Source organism: Natator depressus, chromosome 22, assembly GCF_965152275.1.
Source record: "Natator depressus isolate rNatDep1 chromosome 22, rNatDep2.hap1, whole genome shotgun sequence".
Taxonomy (NCBI): domain Eukaryota; kingdom Metazoa; phylum Chordata; order Testudines; family Cheloniidae; genus Natator; species Natator depressus.
The window spans coordinates 16,661,871-16,686,337 of record NC_134255.1 but is presented as its reverse complement, the minus strand read 5'-3'; the positions used below and the strand labels follow the sequence as shown (position 1 = coordinate 16,686,337).

Genomic DNA, 24,467 nt, shown 5'->3' with positions numbered 1-24,467 from the left:
ATGTACTACTGCAGGTCTCATTAATTACATAATTCTAGGAACTTGGCATTAGAGCCCGGCAATCTGTGGATATCTGATTTATATCCATGGACCATTTTTGCAGATTGGATGCAGATACAAATTGGATGCAGGGCTCTACTTGGCATGTTTAAATATAATGTTTAATAGCGGGTACAGTTATTGGAGACCATAAATTCTTCATAAAAATTTCAGTCTGAAGATTTGTTATGATAACAATAATGAATGATTGATAAGAATATCTGGAATATATGTACCAATTACTCTTACAGATTTACTTCGCAGCTTCCACAAATTAAACCATGTAACTAGAAGGTCAGCTGGTGTTTTCAAGTGTGTAAATATTTTATACTATCCAGTATACGATCATTTTGCATCTCTAAAATGTTGCAGACCCTTACTGTGACCTGGTAAACCAGCACAATGAGGCTGTTTTTCTAAACAGTTAGCCTTATGGTTTTCTAGTCGCAAGAAAAATCTGAGATGGGGATTCATTAATAAAAAAGCATTTATTGTGGCGCTATCTCAGGAGAGGATTTACTAGTGTATTTTATTTCATTACTGAAAATTATGAGGGTTTAAATTGTTAAACCCAGCCATGGATTTTTTTTTTATTTCCGTGATTCCATAGGAAGCATGTTAATGAGTTAAACACTGTTAATAAACAAGCCAATAGTATCGGCAGTAGAGATTCTCAAACAAAATAAAAACGTTTGAATTGTTTCAACCTTTATGCATACCGAGTTGTTGCCCTCCCCAGTTTCTTACAGCTGAGTAACTTTCTAAAAAAATATATGGCTTATTCAATATATGGTATTGAATTGATTTTTGCATTCATTACATTTTAGCTACAGTTGAGATTGCATTTTTAATCTGTTTCAGTTGTTGAAGGCAATGAATTTCTTATTAATTGTAGACTGTGGCCTTTTTCCTACAGGGTCTTTCTGAAGGATTTCTGAGCTGTGTCCTTTGGCGTAAACGCTTTATTCCCCTGTGTTTGTTTTGAGACTTGCACTAATTTCATTTGGACTCGCAAAGAACCTTGCATTGCTCAAACAAAGGCAGCAGCAGTTACAATTTTTCTGTCTTTTGCACAAGTGCCTCCAGTGGAGCCGAAAATATTAATATGCAGCGGCACAAAGTGTGGTCATACAGTAATATGACACAGGATTGAATGTATCAATTCTGAGCACGACAAATCTCTCTGGTTTCACCTCAGCATGAAGGCAAATGAGTTCCTTTTAGCTTGAGTGAGTTCAGAGATAAACTTCAGTGTAACAAAATGCATTTCCCAGGAAATGGTGATGCTGCATTTAGTGTGAAGCGCTCTTATCTGTGTCTCACGTTTTGGTGGTGGTAGTCCATTTAATTTGAGAAAATACTGAATCTACTTACTGATTAGATGAATGGTTTGAAGGTGGCAAGGGTAGGAGTACTGATGCCAGGCTTTCCTTTGTGGGTGCATGGAAATCTGATTCTGCTCAATGAGATAATTTGTCAAACAGTTTGTGGGGTTTTTTTTGTCATGCAGATAAGCCTCAAGTGCGGGTTTTACAGAATTACCCACTGCAAGGCCTAACGAGAGAAGGGGAGCCACTCGAACTGACATGCACAGCTTTTGGAAAGCCACAGTAAGTTCGGGACTTCAAAGGTTTGAACATATCACCCAGTACCAATTATGTCATGTTACAGAAAAGTGATTTGCACATTCTCTGCCTACTGCCTTACTGTAGGAAGTTAATGAGAGACTCTGCAGAGAAAATAATTTAGCCATGAAAACAGTGAGTGCTGAAGGGGAATGTTCTCTGAATCTGGACATCAACTAAAATATTAAGACCTTGATTTTAACCCATATCCATTTGGATATAAGTGATAGGTGGAAAATGTCTCCTTTCAAAGCTCTAAATAGAGCTTTCTCACAAATGGGCACATAGGAAGCAACTCTGTGCTTTGTGGCATCACCGGCAGTAAGATCTCTCTCACACAAAGGGAAACAAAGTGAATTTTGCTATGAATGCCACATGACAGTACATCCCTTCCTTCAGGGAATGGCTTAGATGGCCATTGGTTTGTAATGAATCTGCAAAATCCAGGCCATTGACTATGTACTGACTCCTACCAAGGTTCAAGTATGGCTGAGTAATTATGTCACAACGGATGGAGATAATGGCACATTAGAGTTGGAGTGGAAATGTAAGGTTAGATAGTCTCTCCCTGTCTGTATGTGATTGTTCTCGGGGGGGGGGGGGGTTTAGTGGTGTAGTTTTCAGTGTTTTATGCAGTGAAGATTTTATCCTTTTTTTTCCTTCTGATGCTAATTATGCAGTTTAATAGATTGTACCCCAGGACAAATCTCCTGATTGCAAAGTCTAAATTTTCCCCTTTATTTTCATGCCATTTTTTCTAAGTGAATCCTTGTAGCCTCCTTAAATAATTCCTCTTCCATTTTGGGTTTACGTGCTTTTGTAGATTAGTATGTTGACTCACTCTTATTAATCTCGTAACCTAGCCTTTTCTCTTCCTTATGAGCCCAGTCCCTCCCTTTCTTAGGCTACGTCTAACCTACAAGCTAGGGGTGTTTTTCCTCCACTTGCCTACATGTTCTCCTAGCAGCTCGATGAGAGCTAATGTGACTATAAATGGTAGTGTAGCATGGGCAGTGACCCTGAAACTGGTGGGTTCCACTGGTGGGTACCATGCCACCGCTGCCCCATGGTACCACTATCATTTATATTCATTCTAGATCAAATGGAACAACCACAGGTACAGCCATGCAAGCTGGGGAATCTCACCTTTGGCTGATAGTGTAGATGTAGGGTTATTCTCCTCATCTTCGTTATCTTTCTCTGAACTCCCTGCCATTTTTTGGTCATTTGTCCAGAACTGAAGAGGTTATTCCGAGTATTATAGCTGTTTTAGAACCATCTAGATTGGGAGTTTTGTCTCCATGGGCCGTGATGTGCAGCTCAGAAATGCAGCGGCTTCCTACCGACATCTTGCATTCTAAATTCATGTCAAACCTTTTATCCCTCCTCAATCTGTCTCAGTATTACTGTTTCCCAGCTTCTTCTTCTCCCCCATTCAATGTTTGTGTTTGAGTCCTTCCCCCAGATATTAATCTGCATATTCCCAGTTGAATCTCCTTTTTATGATTTCTGTTCCCATGTTTCGAATCTTCTTAGGCCCCTTTGTATATTTCTGTCCTTCTTGGTAACTGCAGCTCTTCCTAATTTAGTATCATCTGTGAACTTAATGAACATGTGGTTTACTCCTTTTTCCATATGATTGTGTTCATTAGTAAGACTGAAAGTAACCCTGAACCTTGCAGTACCCCATCAGACACTTGCCCCAATATGTCTAATTTTATGTTGGTGCCTATATGATGATGGTAACACTCTTTTTATATAGTGAGTTTTATCTGGGCATCTAAAAAATTTATGTCAAAATATAGCCTTTAAGGGTAACTGCCAGGTCAAAGTGTTCCCAAAATATAATTTTCATAAAAGCTTATTTTTCAAAAATATAATATTAATAGGAAAGTTTCCTTGATATTTTAATTCTAGTGCAATTTTTAAAAAAAGAATGATTCCTCTGCAATATTTGCAACCTAAACGTGATTTTATGGAGTTACATTAGAACTTGAAAAATAAGGCTAGACACTATCTTTTTGTGCTTAATTACACAGTAGTTCATTTTCATTGTCTAAACTTAAACAAAACCAAAAACTAAAGAAATGTAAATGGTGACAAGTAAACAAGAGTTGCAAAATTCTTTCAATTTTAGTGGTCTAAGGTGTTACACGTAAGGAAATTGTCATTTCTCAATGTGCAAATTGCCACCACTGTACATAAATTCATAGGAGACGTGGCTGCTGTCCCACTAGTTTACAATCTGCATATATTTTGTATAACATTTTTAATTACTCTGACTATGCCCCTTTAACAGTAGAATTCATTTATCTGACCCCTCTTGCCCGATATTAAAAGTTTGCTGTCTGTCAGAATCTTCTCGTGGCCTCTGCAAGCTTGAAATGTACAAGCCTATGGCAAAAGAATAAGATGTTGGGTGTCTAATTTTTTCGTTGTCCCACTTGGGACACTGTATAAGGTGCCTGATTTTCAGAAAGCGCTGAGAAGCCACTCCATTAAAATTGGTTTCAGAGTAGCAGCCGTGTTAGTCTGTATTCGCAAAAAGAAAAGGAGGACTTGTGGCACCTTAGAGACTAACCAATTTATTTGAGCATAAGCTTTCGTGAGCTACAGCTCACTTCATCGGATGCATACTGTGGAAACTGCAGAAGACATTATATACACAGAGACCATGAAACAATACCTCCTCCCACCCCACTCTCCTGCTGGTAATAGCTTATCTAAAGTGATCACTCTCCTTACAATGTGTGTGATAATCAAGTTGGGCCATTTCCAGCACAAATCCAGGTTTTCTCACCCACCCCCCCCCCCTTTTTTTTTCCCAAAAACCACACACAAACTCACTCTCCTGCTGGTAATAGCTTATCCAAAAAGAAAAGGAGTACTTGTGGCACCTTAGAGACTAACCAATTTATTTGAGCATAAGCTTTCATGAGCTACAGCTCACTTCATTGGATGCATTCGATGAAGTGAGCTGTAGCTCATGAAAGCTTATGCTCAAATAAATTTGTTAGACTCTAAGGTGCCACAAGTACTCCTTTTCTTTTTCCATTAAAATTGTATCTCTTCAAGGTAAGCATCCCAAAATTGAGACTCCCAAAATCACTAGTCAGTTTAGAAAAGCAAGGCCAATAGCAGTAAAACCTGGCTTGGCAACCCTAAGATTAAACTTATCCATTCAGTCAAATAACTGAAACTTAAAATATGACCTATTTTAGTAACACCTAGTCTGTATATAGAGGTTTACATGCTTTTACTAACTAAGTTCCACAGATTCCTGTGGGCTAGGTAAGTAATTACCTCCATTTTACAGAGCAGGAAACTGAGGCACACAATGGTTAGCACTTGCCCAAATCCACACAGTGAATTGATGGCAGACAGGAGATCAGAGTGCAGGAGTTCCTGCTGCCCAGCCCCAAGATCCCCTCTGTCACATCCATTCGTATTACCTGGTGGGCAGTCTCAAGATTCTCAGTATCTATTTTATTTACAAAAGTCCATCACCTGGTCATCATGAAAAGCCTGAACTTTTGTGGGACCCTCAAAAATGGCATGAACGCCCTCTTTTGGCTCTCCAGTAGGAGACACCTAGCTAATTTTATCCCACCGAGTCCGACTGCCTTAAGAATACTTGGCTCTCCTACATAATCTTTCATCCAGTGATCTTGAAGTACTTTCCAACCTGCTAAGTCCTCCAAAACCTGTGCGAGGGAGGTAGATAGTGGTATACCCATTTTACAGCTGGGGTACTAAAACACAGCCAAACCAAGCAGTTAGCTCAGGGTCCCCTAGCAACTGAGAGTTCTATTCGGAAGTCAGCTACCACATTAGTCCTGTACTCTAAGCACGAGCCCATATTTCTTCCTTTGTAAGTATGTGGCTGTGTGAAGGCAGTGTGTTCCAGCCAAAACTTGAGCTTCTGCTCTTGACAAAAAAAAATCCCAACTTTCCTTCCATCTCTGCAGGAGTAAAAGGCTTTTTAAAAAATTACATCATAGGCTAATTAGGAGCTCATCTTTTACTCCAAAAGGCAAAGCCAACTTTGAGAAGGATCTCAAATGCCTCATGACCTACATTGAAAACCTAAATTGGAGGAAATGAAACACATCACAAATTCCTTACTTGGGGGTGGGGGGAATACTGTGGAACCTAATGCCGTAGCAGAGGGTAACGTTAATTTGCTATTAAATATTGTCCCACCTATTATCCCACTATGGTTACATCTACACTCGCAATTGAACGTCAAAACGTCTGTCTTTCAGAGAGTGTTTTAAAAAAAAAAAAAAAAAACCTGAAAGACAAAAGTTTTGCCATGACTAGCGCCTGTGTGAACAAACGCTGCTTGTTGAGGGTGGAAGGTTTTTTTGTCGGCAGGAGAGCCAACAAACAGCAGCTACGCTGCGTGACTTTTAGCAGCATGGTGTAGCAACACAGCCATGTTGCTAAAAGCTGCGACGTGTAGACATAGCCCAAGTGTTTCACCTGTCAAGCAGGACTTCTGATCATCAAGCAGCCCATTTGCCGCAGCCTGCAAGGCTGACACATGTGATACTAAGTTTTTAAGCTACTTCACTGGGTCATGGTGACAAACTCAATTACTATTGTTTTTAGATGCAGTTTAAAGTTTTTAATGTACCCTACTATGATTTGAATATCTATTAGTCTGACACAATGCCTGATTCATAGGTATGTCACTGCCCAGTGAGACTGTTAGAATTAATGGAAAATTTAAGCCAGTACTTCTCAATTGTTTACTTTGCATCAGAAATGTGTGTTGTCCCACTTCTGTTTAGATAATGTTCTAGAGTTTGCTTGGTTTTTTTCCCTTTACTGCTCAGAAGAGCATTATTCTTCAGTTGTCTAGGAGGTACAATATTATTTTCTCTTACTTAGAATGGTGAGGAATTTTTCCTTGATTCCAAATACTGTATTGATGTGTTTTTGAATGTTTAATGAAAGTTAGTAATAACCTTACTGCCATTGTGAGACCTACAAAAACAGTTGTTCCTGCCACTGACTCTGTAAAAACTTGCCTGTTCCCTGAGCTGCGTAACTATTACGTTCATTGTTGTTCCATTAGCAACAGATGAGAGAACAGACTACCAAATGGAAAAAAGGGTAATTAGGGGTGGGGAGAAGAGGTAATGTTATTTTCCAGCTGCTAAAATGGTACTAACAAACAGCAGAGACAAAAATGTTGCAAATGAGTCAACTATATCCCTTTTCAAAGCTGTTCAAACTTGCTAAAATATATCAATTTTGTTAAATTAATGTGTGTTTCACAATAAAATGCTGTTGAAATTTAATTCACGGTTTAAAGGGCTACTGTACATACAAGTATAGCCCAATGACTGTCGGCCACAAGCCTTCAGATTTGTGGGTCCCCCCCCAATTAATGAGATAATTATCTTTTGGTGAAGTCTGTTCTCCTAGGATTGCTGTGAAACAGCAGAGCAAGGCAAAAAAATTATTACTCGCAGGGAATCATTTCCAATTGGTATAGGATAAATTGTAAGTAATGTAAGTGCTTCAGCATGTGAGACATGAGTGGTTCAAAAGCAAACGAAGGAAGCATCCACTAAACGGTGCGTCTTATTCAGGAAGGTCAAGAGTTTCATGTCATTTCCTTACAGTGTCTTTTTGTCTGTCATGTGATCTTCTATTTGGATGTGGATGAAATGTGGAAAATACCGACTTAATTGTCGGAATTGGTAATGCAATTGTTTCTTTCTCCCCTTCCTGCATAGGCCTACGGAAGTGAAATGGTTAAGAGTAGATGATGAGATGCCTCAACACGTTGTAGTGTCGGGTTCAAACCTTCTCATTAATAACCTAAACAAAACAGATAATGGTACATACCGCTGTGAGGCTTCAAATGCGGTGGGGAAATCATCTGCGGATTACATGCTGTTTGTATACGGTACGTGAGGAAAAAACGCCATTCTACTAGACTCATTTACACATAATTGCTACATACCACTCTCTAAAAGCTTTTGAAAAAGTAAACATTTTGCTTAATGCTAGAATTTCTGATAGCATCTGACACATCCTCTCATTATATTTGGGGTTTCTGGGAAACCATTTCCTTCACTCTTTTTTCCCCTGATGCTAGCCTCAGATGCAGAGCCTCTTATGTTCAAAGTCCAGTAAGTGACGACTTCTCGGAGCTGTCATTGTGAGCTTGCCGTGGAGGTGAGATGGATTGTAAGATGCAGTGCAGGAAAAAGCCAGAGCAGAAGCTGGCGGGGTTGTGGGGAGGGGCTCGTGGGAGACGGGGGGGGGGGGGGGGCTTAAGTTATCCTCTGAGAGTGCTGAATATTGTAGGACTGCTCCCTAGTTCATTTCCCCATGGTGTCTTATCTAATCTGTTGTGTAATGTCTGCAGCAATGGTACAGGATTTTCTCTCCACTCTGTTTTTAGCAAGTTAAATTACTGAAGAATCAGCAAGCATATCCAGATAATTACAAACCAGTAAATAAGCTGGAGGAATGAGATGTCTTAAACATATCTGTGGCTGCCAAACAGACACTAAAACATGCCTCAGCATCTTTCTAAAGTGCTATTAAGTACCTACTTTAATTCTTCAGTTCCTCTGCATTATTTTACCATCACTTTTAACCTTGTTGTGCTCTTGTCATGGAGGTCGGGCATATAATGAAGATTCAGTAGACACTTGAAGAATGATCGCCAATCTAATTATGAACCATTCCCTTGCGCTACATGTTACAGGCTAGTTCTCTAGGAAGACTGAAGATGCATGGTTTTTTTCATCTGCATTATATAAATGCTGCCACCCCTAGTGTGTGCAGGTGGCATGGACAGGCTCTAAGGAGAGATCCACATGAGAGCCAGTGGTCGTCAAGCCTGACTGTTTATAAAACCCCTTGACTTCTCACAAATATTGATAAGTGATGTAATTTGAATTATTACAATTAAGATTGTGCTGGTATTGTGTTTTGGAAGCTTGCTCTGGTTTAAAACTTACTTCATATTCCCTCCGCCTGGAACAATACAGCACAAAATCCTTTGTGTTGGCACAGATCAGGCAGCTAGAGTGCCCACCTTCTGACTTTTGTACACAAGCGTTGCTTTACATGTACAATATTTTAAGCATTTAGAAAGGGAGGCCCCTGTAGAAATGTATGTCTGAAGATATAATTAAACCAGGGGTTTTCAAACTTCATTGCTTTGCAACTCCCTTCTGACAAGAAAAATTACTACACAACCCCAGGAGGGGGGACTGAAGTTTGAGCCTGCCTGAGCCCCACTGCCCAGCGTGGGGGGCCAAAGTCCGAGTCCCACCACCCAGGGCGTGGGGCCCAAGCAGGAGCCCCACAGGTTCAGCCCCAGACTGGGGGCCTGTAACCTGAGCCTCACCACTCCGGGCTGAAGCCCTCAGGCTTCGGCCTTGGCTCTGGGCAGTGGGGCCTGGGCTTCAGCCCCAGCAAGTCTCATGCCAGCCCTGGCGACCCCATTAAAATGGAGTCACCGCCCACTTTGGGGTCCCGACCCACAGTTTGAAAACGGCTGAATTAAACAAATACTGAACATTTCCAATATTTTTCCCTTAAGTGCCAAAAAAAAGGGGGCTTCTACTTTTAAAATGGAAGTTTATTTCATAAGAGGCACATCCATATTTCAGAGTCATTTCTCTTCTCTGGGTCTGGTGAGGTGGGGGATGCATTCACACCAGTGTTTTTTCCTTAGATCAACAGCTACATGACCTTGCAGCCCTAGAAGGAATAAACTCTCCGTACTAAATGACAACATGAGAACACGTGAAACAAGGCTCATGCTTATTGCATCAGTGCAATCACACGTTCTGTATATTGTCCTAAACATCATAACTAAGGAGTTCATATGAACTAGAACTATGCAATATAATAAAACAACAATGAAATTACTTTCCATTCCTTGGGTCGCTTCATATACTACTTGTCCTGTAAAGGAGAATTTTAAACAAACTTTAGCAGATATTAAATGAACTGGTCTCAGTCCAGTTCCTAGTGGGCTTCCCTTAGAAACAGCTCTAGTTGGAATGTCTTGAGTTGGAATCTCTTGCAGTTTCAGGCCAAGAATTCAATGTGCTCTGGAAACTGAACTCCCTTCTGAATGTTAGACATGGTCGAAGAGTGAAATTTTCAGAGCTCATGTTAGCACACACTGTCACTGGTTTTGCTGTGTCTGTTGTGTGAACAAGAAGTTTAGGGCTGGCAGTGCTGTACCTCTCATTGGCACATCTAATTCACAGGAAAAGACTGCAATTAAATTATTTTAAGAGAAATAAAAATTTCCAAAGATTTTTAGCCTGTGCCCTTAGTTAGTACATATGACCACCATATAGGCATGATTAGCTGCTTTTATGGTCTGTTGGGGGTCCATGGTCAAGTAACTGTTCTACATCCCGTCATGTCAAGATTGTGTCAAATCAGGAGCGTCCCAATCCAGTTCAGTACGCTAGATTGTATAAAGAAGTCCCTTGAGGCCATGCATGTGCAGCCCAGGAATTCAGAGCTGTTGGTCTTATGAGAGCGGATTGCTCTTGGCTCCCTTCTCTAGTGCACGGGTTCAAATCTAACCCAACTCAGCATTAAGGAATACAAATACTATGCTGTGTCCTGTGTGGAAATGCATTGACAGTCTGAGTCCACCTCTTAATAAAGCATTCATGTCTCAGAAGCCATCACCACATTGCGCATCTTTTTCTCAGCATGGAAACTGACCCAGGGAAGTTGCATCTACAAGCCTAGTGCACAATGCATTAAAAGGTTTCCCTACTGCTTGCCTCCCTACCTGTTCCATGGATAAGTAGGACTTATTCTCCAGGGCTGTCGATACAGGACTTTGTACCAGCACCAAATTGACCTTAAGAGAGAGAATAAGAAAATAGGGTGATTAGTCTGTCAAATCACTCAGTGTCTTAACAAGTCCCTTAATAGTTATCTGATGCAATAGAGTGTGATGAGTGCAGAAGAGCTGTGACCATCTGACATGTCAGCCCTACTCCACCTCATCAAGATTAATCTCCTTATAAAATTAAAATATACATATGTTTAAATAGCATTCAGTCTAAAGTGACTTCTAGCAGCAAGAACCTGCGAAGTGATTGGTGCGGAACTGTCCTTAACACCCTCCTTGTATTCTGCTGACGTGCTATAAGGCTGTCTAATCACATACAAGATAATACAAACTGAAAATGTTGTTACCTAAAAATTGATTTCACACTGGGAGTGACCAAAGACTTTTCCTAGAAATCTCTAGTGTGATTAGCACATGAGACTAGACAATCATCTCCCGCAATCAGTAGGGACGACACTGTCAGTAGCAGTTTCCCCTGGTAGAGATAGTGAAACACAAAATTCAGTTTTTCATCCTCAGTGACAAAGGTTGGTGATTTTCTTCTCATGCTTTGCTCTGTCTCCACTGGTAATAAAGAAACATCAGTGTAGTACCTTGTCAGCCTATCCCAAGTTAGGCGGATTATGAAGAAGTTATCTAATAAAGAAATGGACCCAGATACTGCAGCTGCAGGAGAAGGAAAAAATGTTTAAAAACATTCTTCATGAATGATCATTTTCCTTTAGCTGACTTCACAATGAAGCGAACTCCAAGGTAATGTTTCTTAACTTTCAGGAAGTTGTACTGAACACAATAAAGGTGCAGCATATAATTAAAGTTTGGATGTATTAATTAGAGAATTTGAGAGCTCAGTTGGAGATAAAAGAGTAGCAGATGTGTCAGTGATGAAAAGTTGACATGCTTTAGATAAAATTTAAAATCAAAAGCCTATGAACCGTTTCATGCTCTATTATTGCAGAATGATTCCTTAGTTCAAAGTCTTGCTGACTACTTAACACATTCAGTTTGATCATTTTGGGGCATTGATATACATATAATTTTTTCTTTCACATCTTTTCTCATCTTTCCTCCTTCCCCAAGTAACTTTTGTGAAGATATAGTACTCTATATGGTATAAATATTTTATACTGTATAGCCTAGCACTGTTTGGTGGCTTTAACAGGCCAAGTATCTTTTATAAATTCTTTGTAAAGAAAAAAAATCTCTTCTAGTTTTTTGTTTTTTTCCATCCAGGATGTGATATTAACAAAAGCTAGGGCAGCATTAAAATATTGATAAAGATATTGACTTTATTTTAAAAAAAAGTCTCAGTAAAATCTTGTATGCTTCGAACTTGATATTTAATAGTGACATTCTCATTTCTTTGTATTTATTACTAGCTTAGAAGTAGTTTTACATCCTGTGGAGATGTATCGATGGAGGAAAAATAATGAAGTTAACAGTTCTGGAAAAAGCAAATGAGAGACTCAATCTGCTGTGGATATTTAGTCTGTTAAGCGCAGCAGGAACGCCTCCCTTCCCCATCAGAATTTTCAAATGTAAACGTAGGAAAAATGACACAGCACCATTGTCTGTCTTTGTACATAGCAAATTGTCCTCCTTGTCATAGGAAGTTTGTGGTTTGTTTTTCTTATAGCTCTCCCATTCCATCTCTATCCCCCATCAATGACTAATTTGTGATAGGTTTTTATTTTTTTTAGCATTTATAAATGACAGAACAAGAGAGAAATTTCAGGCCAGAGTCCTTCTGCTGGCATAAGTCTGTGTGTAGCTCCATTGCAATCAACGCAGCTATACCACTTTACAGCAGCTGGGTTCTGGCTCTCTGTCTAAAGCCAGGTGGGAAATTTGCCCCCCGCTTTTAGGGGAATAAAGACATCAAACAGCCATGCTGCTTTTCAGTGTCCTTGTTTCTCTCTTATCATTGTTGATCATTGTTGTGTTCTGCTTGTTTTTCTTAATTTGCCTTTTTATTTTCCTTTTTATTTTTTTATCCAGATCCCCCCACAACTATCCCTCCTCCCACAACAACCACCACCACCACCACCCCTACCACCATCACAGGTATGGTACCTTCATAACCATTGGAAATGTCCTGAATGTGTATTGTCTTTTATGTCTATAAACAGAAGCCTGGGGGGGGAAGAAAACCAAAAAAAAATATTTATTTTTCATAATATACAATTCATGTACTGGTGTGTTTATCATCTCAGGAAGTTGGACAGTCCTTACTGCAGATGTTCTAGGAACATGGAAACTGACATGTCAGACATGACTGACAGTCCATTTAGTCCAGGACTGCTGGCTAATATTGGATACTTCAAATGAAGGTATAAACACCCCTATAGTACATCTAACACGAGGAGCGGGTGTTAAATATCTTGCTCATCCCAGTCGATATCAATTTCTGAGCTATTTATGCCCGGAAGCATGAAGTTTGTTTGTAACTTTGTCCAACTGGTGTGATTACAAGTGCTATTCTTATTCATAATGTTTCATCTAGTTCTGAAACTTAACAAAACAAGCTATCTACCTCAATATCCTGCAACAATAACACCACCACCTAGCTCTTGTATATGAGCCCACCAGTCAATTATGCATATTATTCTAATATTAAAAAGAATATTTTGTTCACCTTTTTTTAAGTTGCCTTTTAATTTTGAATTCCTATTTTCCTGTATTCTGAGACCAGGTAAATAGGAACACCCAACTGTCCATAATACACCACTCATTATTTTACATCCATCCATCCATCCATCATCTCACCTAAAGCTCCTCTTCACAGTAACTACATCTGTCTTCCCAGTCACTTCTCAAAAGGGAGGTTTTTCTGATTTTTCCCTGCTCAGCTACAATACTCTGCTCATTTTCATTGCCCTTTCCTGGATGTTTTATTTCAGCTATATTTTTTTTCTTGAGATAGAGGTGACAAAGTGACCACAATACTAAAGATAAGAATGTACCATCAATTGTCCAGTGGCATAATATTTCCGGTATTATACTCCTTCCCCTTCATAAAGCAGCATAACGTTTTATTTATATTTGTGACTACCATTGTGCCTTAGCTGACTTTAACTATCCTACATTCCTACCCCTGCTCCCATGTGATTTTTACAGCTAAATCAGAACTCACGGGTGTCGACAATTAATTTTAAACCTTCCTTCCAACGTGCCTTAACATGCTCTTGTCCCAGTGTATTTCATCTGTCATTGCGTTGTCCAGATTTTGCCATGTCACTGTCTTCCTCCTTCCAGGTCCACTGTCTACCTCCTTACTAATGAACTTCGGAACATGCTGGTATTAACTTTTTCCCATCTCGAGACTTGGCTATTTATTACAGTTTTTATCTTTTAATGACTTTTTATTCCATAATATGTCTTAACCTCTCACCTCATTGTGTCAAAGTTTCCTTCAGATCCTTTTGTGGGGAGACTTCTTATCAAATGTCTCTTGGTCTAAAGGAATGCTGTAACTTGGTGGTTCTTTATACACTGTTCTGTTAATGCTTTCAAAGAGCCATTGTAACCATTTACAGTTAACTTACCCTTACAGGAACCAAGCTGCTTTGGCCCTATTACATTATATTCATGTCGTGCATTGTAATACTAATGATTTTCTCATCTCTTTGCGCTGGAAATGAAATCAGTATTGCTAGCATGTCATTTGGGGGCTCATTTTGTATAGATGGGTACTCTGCGAAGCTACCCTTCCACACTCAACATCGTAGCTGTTTCGAATAATAAGTTACATGTGGTTTGTAGCTCAAATGCTTCGATCGTTGCTACCATCCAAGACTATAATAAGGCATCTTAGGCAACCTCCATGCTGATTCGACAGAGTTCTCCAACGTCTCCTTTTGGGTACTCCTAGCTTCCTCACTTTTTTATTGTTTTTGTTTGTTTGTTAATTATTATTTTAAATAAGTCACTCTTCTGGAAACTAAATATCACTGGCTCTTGGTATGAGTCCCTCTTAACTGATGTTGAACTTGATTATATTATATCCATTCATAGAATATCAGGGTTGGAAGGGACCTCAGGAGGTCATCTAGTCCAACCCCCTGCTCAAACCAGGACCGATCCCCAACTAAATCATCCCAGCCAGGGCTTTGTCAAGCCTGACCTTAAAAACTTCTAAGGAAGGAGATTCCACCACCTCCCTAGGTAACGCATTCCAGTGTTTCACCACCCTCCTAATGAAAAAGTTTTTCATAATATCCAACCTAAACCTCCCCCACTGCAACTTGAGACCATTACTTCTTGTTCTGTCATCTGCCACCACTGAGAAGTCTAGATCCATCCTCTTTGGAACTCCCTTTCTGGTAGTTGAAACCAGCTATCAAATCCCCCCTCATTCTTCTCTTCCGCAGACTAAACAATCCCAGTTCCCTCAGCCTCTCCTCATAAGTCATGCGTTCCAGTCCCCGAATCATTTTTGTTGCCCTCTGCTGGACATTTTCCAATTTTCCCACATCCATCTTGTAGTGTGGGGCCCAAAACTGGACACAGTCCCTCCACAGTCCTCCTCAGCCTCACCAATGTCGAATAGAGGGGAATGATCGCATGCCTCGATCTGCTGGCAGTGCCCCTACTTATACATCCCAAAATGCCATTGGCCTTCTTGGCAACAACGGCACACCGTTGACTCATATCCAGCTTCTCGTCCACTGTAACCCCTAGTTCCTTTTCTGCCGAACTGCTGCCGAGCCATTTGGTCCCTAGTCTGTAACGGTGCGTGGGATTCTTCCGTCCTAAGTGCAGGACTCTGCACTTGTTCTTGTTGAACCTCATCAGATTTCTTTTGGCCCAATCCTCTCATTTGTCTAGGGCCCTCTGTATCCTATCCCTACCCTCCAGCGTATCTACCTCTCCTCCCAGTTTAGTGTCATCTGCAAACTTGCTGAGGGTGCAATCCACACCATCCTTCAGATCATTGATGAAGATATTGAACAAAACCGGCCTGAGGACCGACCCTTGGAGCACTCCACTTGATACTGGCTGCCAACTAGACATGGAGCCATTGATCACTACCTGTTGAGCCCGACAATCTAGCCAACTTTCTGTCCACCTTATAGTGCATTCATCCAGCCCATACTTCTTTAACTTGCTGGCAAGAATACTGTGGGGGACCTTGTCAAAAGCTTTGCTAAAGTCAAGGAACAACACGTCCACTGCTTTCCCCTCATCCACAGAGCCAGTTATCTCATCATAGAAGGCAATTAGATTAGTCAGGCATGACTTGCCCTTGGTGAATCCATGCTGACTGATCCTGATCACTTTCCTCTCCTCCTAGTGCTTCAGAATTGATTCCTTGAGGACCTGCTCCTTGATTTTTCCAGGGACTGAGGTGAGGCTAACTGGCCTGTAGTTCCCAGGATCCTCCTTCTTCCCTTTTTTAAAGATGGGCACTACATTAGCCTTTTTCCAGTCGTCCGGGACTTCCTCCGATCGCCATGAGTTTTCAAAGATAACGGCCAATGGCTCTGCAATCACATCCGCCAACTCCTTTAGCACTCTCGGATGCAGCGCATCCAGCCCCATGGACTTGTGCTCGTCCAGCTTTTCTAAATAGTCCCAAACCACTTCTTTCTCCACAGAGGATGGTCATCTCCTCCCCATGCTGTGCTGCCCAGTGCAGTAGTCTGGGAGCTGACCTTGTTCGTGAAGACAGAGGCAAAAAAAGCATTGAGTACATTAGCTTTTTCCACATCCTCTGTCACTAGGTTGCCTCCCTCATTCAGTAAGGGGCCCACACTTCCCTTGACTTTCTTCTTGTTGCTAACATACCTGAAGAAACCCTTCTTGTTACTCTTAACATCTCTTGCTAGCTGCAACTCCAGGTATGATCTGGCCTTCCTGATTTCACTCCTGCATGCCCGAGCAATATTTTTATACTCTTCCCTGGTCGTTTGTCCAATCTTCCACTTCTTGTAAGCTTCTTTTTTGTGTTTAAGATCAGCAAGGATTTCACTATGAAGCCAAGCTGGTCGGCTGCCATATTGACTATTCTTTCTACACATCGGGATGGTTTGTCCCTGTAACCTCAATAAGGATTCTTTAAAATATAGCCAGCTCTCCTGGACTCCTTTCCCCCTCATGTTATTCTCCCAGGGGATCTTGCCCATCAGTTCCCTGAGGGAGTCAGAGTCTGCTTTTCTGAAGTCCAGGGTCCTTATTCTGCTGCTCTCCTTTCTTCCCTGTGTCAGAATCCTGAACTCGACCATCTCATGGTCACTGCCTCCCAGGTTCCCATCCACTTTTGCTTCCCGTACTAATTCTTCCCAGTTTGTGAGCAGCGGGTCAAGAAGAGCTCCGCCCCTAGTTGGTACCTCCAGCACTTGGCACCAGGAAATTGTCCCCTACATTGTTGTTTAATGGCTTGATCCTATTACTGATGCTTACAGATTTTGTTGCCTCACTGGTTATTCGATGTTCTGCATTCACCATTCATGCTTTGATCCCGAGGCTGCTGCAACACCCCTCACTATTCAATCTGTGCTCTTACAAGTTGGCTTTTATAGCTGCACACATTCTTAGTCCTTCCCCAACAGAGTTGCTTGGATCAGAAATCTACCAGCCACCCCGCCCCTGTGATCCAGGCTGTCTTCACAGTTTTCAGGGTCAGTCGTTATTCAAAATGCACATAGCACCGCTGATGTGCTAGCTGGCTTCATCACTGTGCCTACCCCTTCTCTCAAGTTTCCCTACTGTCCTTCCTCTGTAATCTGCCTAATCCCATGTAACATTCCCTGTCAGCTGACCCTGCCCTTGGAGCATTTCAGGGAAAGTTATTGCAATGGCCTTGGGCCCTGATGATGATCCTAATAATCTAAATATAGCTCCCCGGATTTCTCTGACAGTTCACTTGTGGTTGACGCAGACACATCAAGATCGTAAAATCTTCTTCAGACTCTGAGAGAGATCCACATGCCTGGTGAGATCTGACAGCCACTTATAGTGGGCAAGTCATGGGTATCTTATGATTCTTGCAGCGATCAAACACCCATTTTTGCCTGTTCCTGGTGGTAGAATCCCCTCTCCCCTTACCTATCTAGTGAGTGTAACAAGGTGGGTTCCCTCTTCTGAGGAGGATTTATTCACTGCTGGAGAAGTGATCCTCCTCCTCTGTTGGAAGGGAAAATGCTTCTAAGATTTCCCCCCCCCCCCCCCCCCCACCTATTCTTCCTTGGTGATCTTCCATCAAAACGCACCAGCTTCCTTGACTGGAGGCTCAAATCTGTCACTTCTGTGGTGGTCCTGCTGTTCTAAGGTGTAATTATACTCTTGAAAGTGAATATATAAGAAGTGCATAGTTGGGCTCCATGTTTTGTCTCAGTGACTTGCAGATTGAAATTACTCCATTTACAAGTGAAAAGGTAGTTTTCTAATCGCTAGCCCAGCAAAAGCACTCTGGGATCTGGAAGGTCAAGGTGGACTCTTGCTTTCTACGCATCATGGCCAGTAACAGGGAACCTACAACAGGAATTCTGTTAATCCATGTGAGGTGGTCCAGAATGCCATTTCCTCTGCCCCTTGCTATACTGGTTTTGCAGTGCTAAACGTCTGGTAAAAATTAAAAAAAAAAAAAAACTTTTTTCACTAAAGTAACCAGTCACAGGATGAAATAGGTAGGGGGCAGATGTATTGAGTAAGAAGAGGGGCCAATATTGTATATAATTACTGTTCTGACCGTGGCCTCATTTGAAGTCTCTACCTGGATTAGCTTTAAATGTTTTATACTTATTCATCCACCAGTTAAGCAGACTTTGCCTCGAGGCTCAGTCTCCGTTGCTTCTGACATACGTATACATATATGTATGTCGTCACATACGCCACTAGACTATCAAGCAAATGCATACTCTGCAGTCTGTGCCACAAACTGGGTGCCTCCACGCCAAACCTTTACTGCTTAGCAGCCATGTGAAAAGGACCCCAGGTACTCTGGTTTCTAAAACAGAGCTAAAAAACATGTTTAAGCAGTTTATGCTTAGCCATAACCCTCAGCAGTTAATCTGGTTGGTTTGACCAATGTGCATGGGACCAGACTGTGTTAGTGACATTGTACTCTGTTCTACTCTTACCCAGATCACTAGGAGCTTCTCCATTGACTCTAATGAGGGCAGAAATAGGTCAATTGTGCCAAATTCCTTGGTTTCAGTGTGGACTTTCTGTTTGTCTCATTCAGTTGCTGGCCTCTCTGCTTGAGATATGAGGCCACCTTACAGATGTACTTTAACCTCCTGAACCAGGAGTTGTATATTTTCTCTCAGCACAGAATGCCTTTGTGCTAATGAACAAGCTAGCACTGAGGTGTTGTCAAACTGAAGTTGCTGCTGGAACAACTTTGTCAAATCCCTCTCTTTGATGGATGTGAGCTTGCAGAGTTAGTGTGTCTTAGCAAGCAGCTATCTATGTATTTATCTTATCCTGAAGGCTCAGTATCTGCACTCCTGGAATTTAACATTTGCTCCTCTCTCCAGATAGATTAAAGGTTATGGAACTGAACATTTGCAATCTCCATTTCTACAGAGACTAGACAGTCTACTAAATTTAACTGGAAACCCAAGTCTGACAAATGGATATAAAAATTAATTTCCACTCTTCCCCTGCATTGTTTAGTTCATTGCAGACCCTGTTAACCTTAAAGCTTCAGCAGCCAAACACCATTGAGTAAGTTCCTGCAGTTTTATACTGAAGTTTATCTTCCTTTCTTTCTAGTAATGAGTTTTGCAACTGAAATCCATTTACAAACTAGCATCATTGCAAGAATTATGTACAGCAGTGGTATAGAAATACTACTTAAAAGCCTCAAGGGACAATACATAACTTCTAATTTTATTGCCTCCAAAATACTGAACTGTTCTCAGGTAGCAGGGCGTGGCCAAACTTACTGACCCTCCAAGCCACATACGATAATCTTCAGAAGTTTGAGAGCCAGGGCGTGTCTGCCAGGACTCGGGGCCTCAGCCCTGCAAAGCGCATCTGCCAGGGCTCAGCTTCAGCCCCACTCCTGCTGAAGCCCCAATCCCCAGCAGGCAACTCCCTTGGGGCTGAAGCCCTGAGACTCTCCTCCCCACATGGCAGAAGCCCGTAGCCCCACCATCCCAGTCTGTTTCGCAGGGGGAGGTGTGGGAGACTCCACGAGCCGCACTTTAACTGTAAAAGAGCCACATGTGGCTCTCAAGCCGCGTTTTGGCCTCCCCTGGCATATAGTCTGAATTCTGGTGATTGACTTTGTTCAGAGGTGGTAGTGTTCCTTTTTTCATGCTTAGTCTTCCACCCAAACCAATTGTAAGCATTTTTAAATAGGATTCCTCAAATCGGGGGAGATTTTATCTTTATTATACTTCACCTTCTCTCCCTTCATTCCCTGCACAAGCTGGGGGCACACTCAGCTGGCATCACATGGAAGCTGAGGGCGGTTCTGCCAAGACCCCATCTTCATAAGAAAAATGAGCTGTGTTCTAGAGAGTTTTCATTTGCAAAGCACCTATTCTCTGCATTTAAACTGGACTCCTTACCAGATGCCCCCTCCAATGTAGAGTATGCTTCCTGATTCAGGTGCTGAAGATGCTTTGAGGGCTCACTTTTTCTACCGTAAATAAGAACGGGCGTGGGTGGGCCCATTTGCGCTTGGGCAGGTTCAGTAGGTTCTTCAGCCATCGTCTCCAGTGGCAAACACCCGTTTTGATTATTCATATAAAGCCAAATATACTAGGCGGTGCTGTACAGCCATTACAGGAAGGCATGCTTTCTACACCAGAGAGCTTGCGTCGCTATAACAGACAATATATTTTTGTTACAAAATATGGCCCCTGTTCTGTACAAAATTCCTCCCCAGCCTATTAACAATCCCTGTTCAGTGCTGCCCCCTTGCCAGCCCTAGATGACAACCTAAGGCAAGACTTGGCATGCCTTCGTTGTCCAGTCAGTCCGCTTCCTGAGCATAAGTGTCTCACTCTCACCCCTGAGGTGACTGTGAAGGCTGCTGGCATGGACTTGACCTGATCTGTCGAGCTTACCTCTGAAAGCAGTTCTGTAGTGCTGTGGGGGAGTCATGGAGCGTCCAAAAGAGCACAACCTTTAAACCATTTGCTTTGTCTCTGCTGCTTTGCTACTTCCGATTTATCACATGATGGTTTGATCTTTTCAGTATCTACACTGATTTTCTGACCATCCTTTGGCATTTCAGCTGTTATCACTGGCAGATCCTTTTTTATCATTTCAAATTGTCCTCGTGGACATTTGTTCATTAAGATGTACGCTATGATATGGCAGAGCAAACTGCATAATTTAAATTGGCACTGGAGTCCTCACTTGAAATACTTTTTTTTTGGACAGCTGTTATATCCTGGGAGATAAAAGTTCTTTTGTTTTTTAAATCCTTCTCTTTGGGCATAATGTAGTATAAAAAATGGTCTGCCTTTTAAAGAATTTTTTACTCTCTGTAGGGCTAATTTTCTTCCACCTCGGCACATAAAACAATTAATTGTGTAACTGCACAGTCATGTTTGTTTCCTCCTCTGCTGTTGACACTTGCGTGTAACATAGCAGCAGTTTTAATGGAACGTGGGATGTACTTAGCATACTTCTAGGGAATCCCTAGTGTTGCAGATTACATGTTTGAGCATATATCTCATGGATGTTCCTTTATAACGTGCACAGAGACTCAAGTGGAATCTTGGAGCAATGTCAAGGCTCCTCAGCAACTCATCACATCCTGATCCTGGACTGGCAGGTTTCATCATCAAATGACTTGCCTTTAAAATAATTGTGAAGTCTTTTTAAATGTATTAAAACATTTCTTTAAGATAAAGGGATGCTGGAAGGTTTTAAAAATAAATACATCTTTATTGGTGATACCATAGATCAGCGGTTCTCAAACTGTGGGTTGGGACCCCAAAGTGGGTCACGACTCCGTTCTTATGGGGTTGCGAGGTCTGGCGTTAGAGTTGCTGGGGCTCAGGTTACAGGCTCCCCACCTGGGGCTGAAGCCCTTCGGCTTCGGCCCCCCCCTCTTGGGGTCGTGTAGTAATTTTTGTTGTCAGAAGAAGGTCACAGTGCAGTGAAGTTTGAGAAACACTGCCATAAATGGTTAAAACCAAATGGTAAAAATAGAATGAACTTTTCAGTTTTTCTGCTGCTTTTAAGTTTAAACATTAGAAAGTAAAATTAATCTACTTCCAAACCTTAGGTAAATGCTCCACTGTTTAGATTGCAAACACTGGAGGAGGTTGTTGAAGTAGAAATTAAGTTTTTTTCATACGTTTTTCACTTAAATGTTAATGGTTTATTAGTATTCCATTTTGTGACATTTTAAATATGGGGACTAAACAACTTGACTGTCTTTATAATAGATAGATAAATGCAAGGTAGGTGCTGCCAAACCGGGAATGACTTCACACTGAAATATTGTCTAGGCTAAAGCTGCAGTGCTGGTGCCGAAAAATTCCAAGGATTTCCTTCTCTGCCAGATGAATTCCTTTGAATAGCATTGGGTTCCTGTCTGAAAAAACTCTCTTCCTGAAGGACAGGTTAAACTTAGACTCCAAAACTAAGTCAGTGGAAAAACTTTTTTCCATCTTTGCATAGGTTTCGAATATAAAAATGGGAACTCTTGTATTCATTAGCTAAGAAAAACGTTGCCCCATTTTAAAATTGGAATTTACATCCTAGAAAACTCATATAAAATGATAATTTTATTCCCACCACAAGTTTGTCCTTCTGATTTCAGCTGCTAGTGTGATGAACTACAGCTGCCTGGGATTTATTCCAGGAGTAATCCAAAAAGATTATGGGTGGGAAGTATGCCGTAAAAGGCATTCTTTGCTGAAAGGTATTTTGAGCAACAGGTTTGTGGGAGGTTCAAAGACCATGTGGATTAATGGGGCTACATATGTACAAGTGGATGTGGAAGCTTCATGCCTAATCAGTTACTATAGATGACACTTTGTGATGCCAGGGCTGTTGTTCAGATGAAATTTAATGGATAAATGGAAAACTTGTTTCTTTCCCATGAACTTCTACAATGAATGATGGTGATCACTTCCAACCGGGGCTGGGCAAACTACAGATGGCCCCAGCAGCAGTTTTGTCTCCTTTCCTGAATGCTTCTTTAAAGATGCAGCAGTGTATACAACTTGACATTTGAACATCAGAAAACACTAATCTCAAAATAAGAGCCTCACAGTACTCTTCTGTTGTTGTAAACTTGGAATGTGTACACACACACACAAAGCCAGGTGTTTGGTGCCACGCAATGCTTCACAAGCCGGTGCAGAGATTTACACCGCTTAGTCATTCCTTTCCCCAAATTATTTATTGTACCGTTCTTGGTTTCTGTAGAAGCTTCCCTGTGTCCCTGATAAAATGTCAAGTTAATTTACCGTTAACAACATACTCCTCTGACATTTTCATCCAATATGTGACCACATTAAAGGGAAAGAGGAAGAGAGAATAACCTACATACTTGCAAAGAAATAACTAAGCCAGTCTTATCCCACTGCTCTGTCAATAACAGCCAGAGCACTTTGATGTGTGTGTTACTCATTTGTGATGAATAAAGTACTGCAGCAATCATTTTTACTTAATTGTGCATCTGCAGAAAAGTTGTCTATTTTGAAGCAAGAGGACTGATGGAAAAATTATAAAACTGCTTATTCCACTTCTCCAAGATATAGTCTAAATATCTACTTAGTATTTTTGTTGAATTCAAAATTCACAGGGCTTCTCCATGACCGCTGGTATATCTAGTAGCTTCCAATATCTGTGCATGCTATAGGAAGAGTCCTTGTTCTAAAATAATAGCTACTAAGCCCCTTATCCTGCAAAGAGAGGAGCATAGGCAAAGGTATGGAACCCTTTTGAAGTCAGGGAGCTCTGTGCAGATTCTCTTAAGTTTTCTTCGCAAGGCTGGGGCCTAAGCGAGAGTGCATATCGTAGGGCTTTCTGGAATAAGTGTTAAAAATCCCAGACCAAGTTGCAGCACCAGTTCTAGAATTCCACCCCCACCCCCAACTACACAAAGCTACTTGGCAGATCCTGATTTTTTTTTTTTTGTGAAACATCTGGTCTCCAAATGAAGCTGTCTCAGGGGTGCAATGCTGCACACCTCTGCAGACGCTTTGAAGCCAACTTGGAATTATTTTACAAAGAATGATCTTATAGTATCAAACATGGAGTCCATTCATCATTCTTCTGGGAAGACTTTAGAGATAAAGGATGGCTGCAGCTCTGCATTATATGTAGGCTTGAATTCACCCCATCCTCCCTGCTGCCACCATTGAGTTTAATTGAAGTGTAACATAAATGAAATGAAGCTAGGCATTAGGTCACTGGAAATTAATAGAAGATTTTTTCAGTATTCCTTTTACTATCTTCTGTGGATTTGAAATAAACCGGAAAATAATGTTCTTTTCATTTAATACAGAGCATTCATTACTTAAGGCATTGCTGTAAAAATGGTAACATCAAGGGAACTCGTGCTTGCCCTGGCCTTCTAAATGTGAAGTAATCTGAAAAAAGCAGATGCAACACGATTTCAGCGAGTCTGATCAGAAAGCCTAATGGCTCCTTTTTTTACTTTAATTAAGGAAATAAACTAGAAAGGAACTATATTGTGTTTGTGCTGCTTAGTTTGGTTTAAAGTAAAGACTGGCACGTGAAATGGGTGCAGTTGAGTCTTATGTGCACTTTTAGATGCTACTCTTCTGTCCATTTCTAGTATGGGGTTTGTTTTTAAAAAGCCCCAGCGAATCTGTAGCTTCTTATAAGATAGTAACACTGCAGTTCAATTGGAAATAGAAAAAGCATTTTAAGTTTATGCATTTAATTTTGTTCCTGAGATTTTCATTTATGGTGTTCATTCTGCCCAAGACTACGGACTAATTTATGGATTAGCTTTAAGCCCTCAGTCTGTCACGCTCAATGAACAATTTTAA

The 24,467-nt window shown here is 41.1% G+C and overlaps 1 protein-coding gene across 1 annotated transcript in view; it reads left to right on the top strand.

The window, feature by feature from the left end:
• Positions 1–24,467, top strand: part of CADM1 (cell adhesion molecule 1) — a 284,990-nt gene that overhangs the window by 228,507 nt on the left and 32,016 nt on the right. The window contains exons 6-8 of the mRNA XM_074936535.1: positions 1,550–1,649; positions 7,415–7,587; positions 12,526–12,591. Coding sequence (XP_074792636.1) covers positions 1,550–1,649; positions 7,415–7,587; positions 12,526–12,591 — 339 coding nt within the window. The remainder of the gene's footprint in view (positions 1–1,549; positions 1,650–7,414; positions 7,588–12,525; positions 12,592–24,467) is intronic.